Source organism: Ascidia mentula, chromosome 3 (genome assembly GCF_947561715.1).
Source record: "Ascidia mentula chromosome 3, kaAscMent1.1, whole genome shotgun sequence".
NCBI classification, from domain to species: Eukaryota; Metazoa; Chordata; class Ascidiacea; order Phlebobranchia; family Ascidiidae; genus Ascidia; species Ascidia mentula.
Genome location: NC_138568.1, coordinates 3,727,876 through 3,737,697, shown reverse-complemented (window position 1 = coordinate 3,737,697; position 9,822 = coordinate 3,727,876). Strand labels below are relative to the sequence as shown.

The 9,822-nt window shown below is 38.8% G+C and overlaps 1 protein-coding gene across 1 annotated transcript; it reads left to right on the top strand.

Annotated features, from left to right (window-relative positions):
- The first annotated feature begins 1,395 nt into the window (after positions 1-1,395).
- Positions 1,396-4,493, top strand: LOC145894750 (granzyme B(G,H)-like). The gene is made up of 8 exons (XM_082983396.1): positions 1,396-1,411; positions 1,605-1,703; positions 1,757-1,879; positions 2,236-2,377; positions 2,721-2,873; positions 3,106-3,230; positions 3,731-3,876; positions 4,109-4,493. The coding sequence occupies exons 1-8, from the start codon at positions 1,396-1,398 to the stop codon at positions 4,370-4,372; spliced, it is 1,068 nt and encodes a 355-aa protein (XP_082839522.1). The 3' UTR covers positions 4,373-4,493.
- The last annotated feature ends 5,329 nt before the right edge of the window (positions 4,494-9,822 follow it).

Genomic DNA, 9,822 nt, shown 5'->3' with positions numbered 1-9,822 from the left:
CTAACAAGTCCGCCTCGCGCAATAGCGCAAAAAGCTGTAGCATATTTGTTGTGACGTATACAGTGGTGCTGCAGATTTCTTCTCAGAAAATTCTTAATAACTTACCACTGCATGTTGCAAAAATCTTTTATATTGTCTTTTACTTTTCAAAAATGTTAATTTGCGATTAGGTATAACTCGATTATTGGATCGGTTGTTTTCGCTAAAACAAATTGCATTCTATGGCGTTTCACTAAAATTAACAAACTCTATGGGACGTTAGAACAACCTAAAAAATTGCTTTATTCGATGCAACAAACAGTCTGGAACTGCGAATTCAATGCAAATGCAACCGGAAACCATTGAACATGACGCCCACTTTATTGATTATTCGCGGTTTTGTGTACGTCATCAGGAAGTTGTTTCACCTCAGTAATTGCAGTTTATTTTCGGACCAGAAAGAAAATAATGCGAATTCCACGAGCTTCCTTGCCAGTATTGCCCATCAGACAATACTTTGAGTGATAATTAGTGTTGTTGGTTTTCGCAATCATTGAGGTTCACGGAACTGAAGTCGTTGAGGCAATTGAAGCTGCATGAATTGTGTTATGGGATTATTTCGGCAGAGAGGGAATTGAGGCTAGTAAGGATTTAAGTGACAATCCCTTTCTACCTAACGGCGACTCTAGATACTCAAAAAGGATCTTTACCCCAGCGTTGCCACCCTAATTCGGAAAAGGCCCCGGACCCCGCAATAACAGATCACTACAAAAGCCAAAGTACCTCACGCTTGTTTTACTAGAATTGATGAAACGTTGTAGAAATTGTATAAATGACTGCACAAACACCATGGTGATTTTTGTGACTATACGCTATTGTGCTGCTATTATAATGCTGAGTTATTGTCAGCGGTTTTGTAATAGATTGCGAAAATGGCATTATGAATTGTAGTTTAATTATAATGCAATATTTTGTCATCACTTTGGAAACGGGGTTTTAAATGCTAACATCTTTGGCTGACCACAAACGAATAATAGTTGTTACAATACTTGGGACTGAAACCAAGTCTCCTTTGTGTTTTTCATGATACCAGGTATGAACCAGGTTGCATGTCTTGCAATTAATGGTGGTGAATAACAATTACCTTAATATGTCAACACAACCGCAAAATGTCTTTGTGTCGACCCCTAACCAACAGGTTTCCTGTGTGCTGACACAAACTTAGACGTGTTTCCTGTTTAGTTACGTATATAACAGGTGATATTGGGAAAAGTATTCCAAAAATCGTTTGGACTTATAATTACGAATCTTCTACCAACAAGTTTTGGGCATCAAATATGTTGAAGCTGATTCGAATTTTCCAAGCCTTGGCGTTTTATTCTTTGCCGTTTCTGGCAAACACGAAGTCTGCGTATCATGGCTTTCGGCCTAGGTATGACTAATCACCAGGTGGAATGCAATGTTGTTCATGATTATAAATGTAATTACACAGTTTGGCATAAAATGAAAACGCTCATTACAAATTATTCTAAATTTAATTATACAACTAAAGCTTATCACAACTTAAAGCAAAGAAAATTATGAAAAAAAGTTTCGAACATAATACACATTTCATCTCGTTTCAGGAATCAGGATGTTGTCCACTTTGATCGCGGATCAATCGGAGAAACATGCCAAAATGGTACAAAATTTCTTCCATAAGTTCGGCGCACAATACTTGCACAGTAATAGCAACATTATTGAATGCTCCTGGAACTTATACTTGCCATAATTACAGGATATCGCCCGTCCGAAAACTTCACAATGTCATATAATCAGGAGTGCGTTACTTGCGGTCAGACGTGTTGCCCGCAAAGACAAGAGCGGCGCAGGGACAACGAGCAAATCGACAAAAGGATAAGTGAGTTTGATTGAAATTCATCCTGATAATATATATTAAAAAGCTGAACCGCTGTACTTTTTTTAAACGCATAGCTGTTTTCAAAATGCTTTATGTGTCTTTTCTTCTTGGAAGCACTAATACTTCGCCTATAAGTATCAAATCGGATTGTTCGCTGCAAAGCTTCGAGTATCAAAAATTCTGTGAACCTCATCTTCTGTGACAACACTTAAATCATGAACGATGTTTTGGCAATGCGTTAAATTACAGCTACCTAAAAACTAAATACCAACATTTTTAAAATCGCCATGATCACGATTTTCACGCATTGCACGTAAAATGCGCAGTAACAAAAATATAAACGCGTTCTTGTTCAGGAGAAGGAATTGACGCGACGTGGAACGAGTTTCCGTGGTCGGTGGCAATTTTTGAGATACAAAGGCCTGCTGAGTACAAGTTTATTTGTGGCGGGGCTCTGCTCAGCAACACCGTGATAGCGACTGCGGCTCATTGTGTAATGTAAGTGAAGGTTGGTGTTTGTGTGTAAAGCTCAAAAAACATACAGCACAGAGAGTTTTGATATTGTTTTATGCCAGAAATAAACTCAAGTTATTTCCCCTGAAAAGTCAGTCTCTACAATTGTGTGTTGATACATAATTTTGTGGTAATCCAGTTTATTTTTTTGTATTTACGTTGTTGTTTGGTGTAAAAAGGCTCTAAACGTGTTTATAAGCGCGTTCACATGACCTTCACCTTGATCAGAACACAGAGCTACATCCATACATATACACTTAAAGTTAAATGAGCAATATGGCTTGCATGCTTCTAAATACCTTGTGAATATATGTGCTTGTTTCTGTAGGAATCGAGACCTACGAATGATACGTGTTACCATAGGCGAGATGGATATTCTGGTCGACAACCGAGGGTTTAGGCGACGAAAAATACGGGCCTTGAAAGAAATTCAGAATTTTGCTGATATACCTCATAACAACTACGAACCCCACTTACGAAGGTACACCTTGCAGTCATCCTGTTTTGTGTAGTCGTAAGGAAATACCTCAAAACAATCATTGAAATAAATCTGGTAGGTTGTAAAATAGGCAGAAGACGAGAATGCTGTTTTTAAATGTGATCCAAAAATGTTAACTGCAATGTTAATTTACTATGACAATTATCCGGCCGATTCAAAGACAACGAAGTGAGTAAACGTTGTTCAACAAATCGGCTATGTTTGTTATGTGCAGAAAGGATCTTGCCATTCTGAGACTTGTCACACCAACAAAGAAAAACCGCCTTTGTCTCCGGAGAAAAGCGGAAAGACAAGTGGATCCCGTGTGTTTCGGCATCGGTCACGGAATGTCTGTGAAAGGTAATAATATCTTTTAAATTGCAGTCAATAATTCCTTTAAAGCTAGTTCTAAATTCTTCGTCCAACTAGTGGATATTTATTGCATACTTTAAGTTTAAACAATATATATGAGATATGAAACATCAAGCGTCCGATAAGGTTTAAACTCGCGATCCTGAGCATGGTCCACAGCTTTATTTACCTGCTGTCGACTGTTTATTAGTTATAGAGTGGGTGTATCATGGCCCAAATGGCTCTTATTCATATTCAGCGCGATGCTGTCCGAGCATAAGATCGTGACACGATGACTGTGTTCGCCATGTAAAAAACTTCGCGGTGAACTGAACCTGCATATGCCTGCAAGAACATACATTGCTTTGAAGTCATTTTGAAACATATCAGCACTCTGATTCGCAACGTCATGAAATTGGCCTGTCTGTTTAAAAAAGCAACGGCAAAAATTACCCTAAAGTGCTATTAAAACATTCGTCCAATTAATCCGAACTTGTTTTTGTTAATAGGTAGAGTAATTAGGAGGATATCGAGCAGACTTCAAAAAGCAAAGATGGTTCTCGACTTTAATAACAACTGCCTTAGGGGAAGACTTCACAACAGCGGGAACATGCTGTGTGCCAGCAACGCCCACAACAGAACCGTCAGCTGCAGTGTAAGTAAGGTTTTGTTTTCTCTCAACGCTGCGAGAAAACCTGTTTTAAATCTTACTTAAAACTCATTTCCATCCAATCTTTAGATAAATTATTAATTTCCTGAAGTTGTCAAAAACCTAAAGAAGAATTTATCATGATTATATGTAATATGATTATGCAGCTACAGCCAAAAAAGACGTCATGGGCCCACTTGTCAAGGATTGTATAAGTCACGTGGTTGTTATTTTGCAGTTGGACAGCGGAAGTCCGGTGTTCTGTCGTCTGAACAAGACCGACGAGTGTTCCAGTTACTATCTTGCCGGGATATTCTCCTTTAAACATGATACGAATGGGGGCGAAGGAAGATTTACTGTCCTCGCCGACATGGTTTCTACGTCTCAAAACGTCCTCTCCCACTTTGCGGCCACAGCGGCCTCCCACGACGATCTGCAGGAGTCCTACATGCTTGCGGAGGACCAAGCACCATGCTCCTCCATGATCGAGCCTTGGTATTAATTCTGTTTGACTTTTTCGCGCTATTGTTTGTTTTCAGTCGACGGATTGGAACAGTCTAACGATTACGATTACCGGTTGTATATAATTTTCTTTGTTTTCAAATACACGGCCATCAAAAGTTTTCAAAGAGTGGTTTAGTCTTGGTATGTTGAGGTGTTTCAGAAAGCATGACCAAAGTCAGGTCAATAACAATAGTCATAATTCAGACGAATAGCGGAATCGTTGAACGTTGGATGCCAATCTTGTAGAATTACCTCAAATCTTTAGTTTCGTCGCTTTCATTTGTCCTAATGTGCTGAACAAAAAAAAATATTTACCACAAGAAGTCGTTCCAGGGCAGTGCTATGCACATTTGCCCCTATTTGAGCAAATCTATTATTTCGAAACCTTATCAAATGTGGAGCAAACACGCAAGGACCAAACAGGAAATGTGCAATATATTCGCCACAAAGTTTGGTCTTGGAGCAAAATCGGTAGACTCCACAGGAGTGAAACAGCGGTAATTCTCCGGATAAAACCTTACATCTTAAAGACGTAATGCAAGAGCTTCTGTGACGAAGATTCGACCATAAATTATTCACAATAAAAACATTCACGCGGCAAACGAATGTAACCAAAATGCGTGGTCTAATTTTCAATATATTGGACGCTAATGGTTGCAGTGACGAAAACTGAGTTTTTCCAAAAAAATTAACACCTCTTAAACTCTTTCTCTCTTCAAACTTTTCTAGGAGACAATCGTGAGTGTATGCGTGTATTGAAAAGAGGCAAAACGTATGTACAACCAAAAATCGAAGTGGAGTATTCGTTCCGTCCGTCAACTACGTAAAAGTCAAGATAAAGGGAAACAGAAAATCAGTAGGACTGCTTGAGCATAGAAGAACATAGCGGTTTCCCCAGCCACAAACATGAACGACTCCTGAAAGTTGGAATGCGAGGCCTTTTCAGCCGCGTGGTGGGAGAGAGCATTCGTAGACGTGGACACCATGTCAGCGAGAACGGTGAAATTGCTATTGCAGCCCCCTTGTTGTTTGTCTTGCTTGAAAGAGAATATCCCGGCCAGATAGTAACTAGAACAAGCGTCGCCTTTCTTCAGACGACAAAACACCGGACTTCCGCTGTCCAACTGCAAACAAAAACAATAATAAAGTCAACTATTTAAGTACGTCACTCTCCAACTGGAAACAAAAATAAGATATGCCCTGAAAAAATCCAATCGCCAACAAAAGTGATGCATGTTTGCTTGCAAAGCACATTTCGTCACAAGAGACCGCATCGAAAAAAAAACGAAAATACAACATTTGGAAAAAAGCAAGCCTCTGAAGGATAAAATATTTGCGCCGAAATCAGTGCAGAATTCTACGACAGGAGAGACTTACGTTACAGCCAACGGTTTTTTCGCGGGCGTTGCTTGCACACAGCATGTTTCCGCTGTTGTGGAGTCTCCCTTTAAGACAACTGTTATCATAGTCAAGAACCACCTTTGCCTTCTGTAGAATACTTGATATGTTCCCTGTTACACCATCTATTAAAGAAATGGACAACCTACGTGAATTATCAAGAAGCGATGCGTTCGACTGTATACGTCAAAGTAGGAAGTCGATATAGAGACTTTTTTACTGTCATTACTTTTACCATTTGGGTTAAAATGTGGCACCGAATTAAAAAAGTCTATATGTATGACGTAACTGAAAACAACTACACATTCTACTGTTGGCGATAGTTTTAAATTTTTAAATGGTTGCGGCGAATCTTTCTAATAGGTATCCCTACTTCTCAAAGAGATTCCGTGACCGATACCAAAGCACTCAGGGTCTCTTTGCCTCTGTGTCCTTCTCCGGAGGCAAAGACGACCTTTGTTCGTTGGTTTGACAAGATTCAGAATAGCCAGATTGTTTCTGTCAAACGATAAAAAGAGCACATAATAATTTAATCTTAATAAAGCTTCACGTTTTTGCCTTGTATAATATAATGTTATCCAACATTTCGTTGAACAGAAAACTCACAAGTATTTTTACCCTAAGGACCTGTGCAGTGGGGCTATCCTGCCAATCACGCCATTGCATGAAATATAACTTCGTTGTTTTGTTGAGGTTAGGTCCTACATTTGTTTCCAAGTAGATAAGCATAATATGATATACTAAGGTGGCACAGACGTTTCGGGGATCAAATGAAGTTGAGATCGAGTGCGTTTAAAACATTAGTATGTTTCCCCCTTCATCAACATAGTTGCCTGATAAGTTGCTCCAAAGCTTTAAATCAAATGAAATTAATACGACGCAATCATTTTGTTTGCTTCTAAACAAGTAGGCGCAGTAGTAACTAAATGGGAAGTTTTTTGGTCAAGTTATATAAATCATTTGAAAATGGTATTCATGCATTTGACTTTATCTTAAGTATCTGCAAAAAACTACATACAAACGTCCGAACTTGCCAGAAAAGTCTGGTTCATGAAACTTACGTTAGTAGAAAGGCTTGACCTCTCAGCTTCAAGAGGGGAATGTCAACAGTAAACGACATGTGGTATGTTGAGCGAAAAATGTTATGGCCGCATTTCATCAAGTCATACGTTGCAATTCAATTCCAATTTTAATAAATATAATATTCCTACGCGGTATCATGGTAATCTTTATTCTTTCTTTACCTAAATCACGATGTCCAATTGAGTTTGCAAAATAATAAGTTAACATAGAAATACATATCAAGAAGTCCATTGACGATTTCTCACAAAAAGTATCAAAACGTTACAAAATAGTTTAGTTAAGCTGAAATTAAATCCAGCAATTAATTAACTATAGGATATCGCGTGCTTTTCCTGTGCTTTGTGATATGGCTGAATAATGGTCGTAGCGGTCTTTGGTGCGGCTGCATTGGTTTCCGCGGTGAGTAGGCTTGGCATTCAATTGTCCAATACCCCTTGGAAGGACCATAGATTTCTATGAGGAGGTTAAAAATGACTAGTTGCACTCTATTGATAAGGCTTGTAAATGGCAAACGCGTACCCAAACAATTGCTTTGATTATTTTCGCAGTATTCTACCCGCAAGAGTGCATTCATGAGGTCAAATTTAAAGAAAATCCGATGGTGATCCGCGTTTTCCAAGAACCCTGGGTGCAATCAGGTTTTCTTACTTGCAATTAATCGATGAAAATTTCCTGAAAGCAAAAACACAACCGCAAAGTGCTCAGGTTGCAGACACAACCTTAGACATGTTTCCTGTTTAGTTACGTATATAACAAGTGAGATTGGCAGCTTTTACCACATAAGGTAAGAGCTACAGAGTTATTTGTCGCAACTGTTTACATTTTCAGGGAAAAAGTATTCCAAAAATCGTTTGGACTTATAATTACGAATCTTCTACCAACAAGTTTTGGGCATCAAATATGTTGAAGCTGATTCGAATTTTCCACGCCTTGGCGTTTTTTTCTTTGCCCTTTCTGGCAAACACGAAGTCTGCGTATCATGGCTTTCGGCCTAGGTATGACTAATCACCAGGTGGAATGCAATGTTGTTTATAATTATACAGTTTGGCATAAAATGAAAACCTTTTGTTTTTTGTTGACGCGCGCTAAATGCCTGCTGAAATATAACTAATGGTCATTACAAATTAAACCAGGAGTGCAAAACCTGCGTCCGAAAGGCCGGATGTAGCAGTGTATGCTAATTCATGAGGCCGTACACATGCTTTATAGGGCATTTGTATTGTAGGCTGCGCATTGTTAGAAACCTAACATGCTTATAAAATTGGTCGGTATTTGTTAAAAAACACAATGAGATCATGTATTCTTCAGCTAAGAAAAAACTATTAGTCGTAAGTAAATGCGAATTAATCAGTTTGGACTGCCTGGGGGCCGTTGGTGAAATAAAGTCTCTGTGTGATGCGGCCGGCATTAATAAAAAGGTTGTGCGCCCCGGAATCAACAAATAACTAAGCTCATTACAAATTAGTCTAAAATAAATTACACAACTAAAGCTCATCACAAATTAAAGCAAAGAAAATTTAAAAAAAAAATTTCGAACATAAAACACATTTCATCTCGTTTCAGGAATCAGGATGTTGTCCACTTTGATCGCGGATCAATCGGAGAAACATGCCAAAACGGTACAAAATTTCTTCCAAAAGTTCGGCGCACAATACTTGCACAGTAATAGCAACATTATTGAATGCTCCTGGAACTTATACTTGCGTTAAATACAGGATATCGCCCGTCCGAAAACTTCACAATGTCATATAATCAGGAGTGCGTTACTTGCGGTCAGACGTGTTGCCCGCAAAGACAAGAGCGGCGCAGGGACAACGAGCAAATCGACAAAAGGATAAGTGTGTTTGATTGAAATTCATCCTGATAATATATATTAAAAAGCTTAACCGCTGTACTTTTTTTAAACGCATAGCTGTTTTCAAAATGTTACGAGTGTCTTTTCTTCTCGAAAGCACAAATACTTCGCCAATAAGTTTCAATTCGGATTGTTCGTTGCAAAGCTTCGAGTTTCAAAAATTCTGTAAACCTCATCTTCTGTGACAACACTTAAATTATGAACGATGTTTTGGTAATGCGTTAAATTACATCTACCTAAAAACTAACTACCAACATTTTTGAAAATCGCCATGATCACGATTTCCACGCATTGCACGTAAAATGCGTAGTAACAAAAATGTAAACGCGTTCTTGTTCAGGAGAAGGAATTGACGCGACGAGGAACGAGTTCCCGTGGTCGGTGGCAATTTTCGAGAATCTAACGGGTCGGTACAAGTTTATTTGTGGCGGGGCTCTGCTCAGCAAGACCGTGATAGCGACTGCGGCTCATTGTGTAAAGTAAGTTAAAGGTGGTGTTTATGTGTAAGCTCAAGAATCATACAGCACAGAGAGTTCTGATGTTGTTTTACGCCAAAATTAAATTCAAGTTATTTCTCCTGAAAAGTCAGTCTCGACGACTGTTTGTTGACACACAATTTTCTGTAAATCCAGTTAATTTTTATTATATTATTTACGTTGTTGTTTGGTGTAAAACCGCTCTAAACGTGTTTATAAGCGCGTTCACGTGACCATCACCGTTATCAGAACACAGAGCTACATCCATACATCTACACTTAGTTAAATGAGCAATAGGGCTTGCATGCTTCTAAAAACCTTGTGAATATATGTGTTTTTTTTTTCTGTAGGAATAAAAACTTGCGAATGATACGTGTTAGCATAGGCGAGATGGATATTCTGGTCGACGACAATGGGTTTAGGGATCGAAAAATTGGGACCTTGAAAGCAATTCAGAATTTTGCTGGCATACCGCATGGCAACCATGAACCCCACTTGGAGGATACAGTGACAGGAAGCAACATACGAAGGTATACCTTGCAGTCATCCTGTTTTGTGTAGTCATAAGGAAATACCTGAAAAAAATAGGTTGCAAAATAGGAAGAAGAGTCGAGAAATGTTAAATGTGATCCAAAA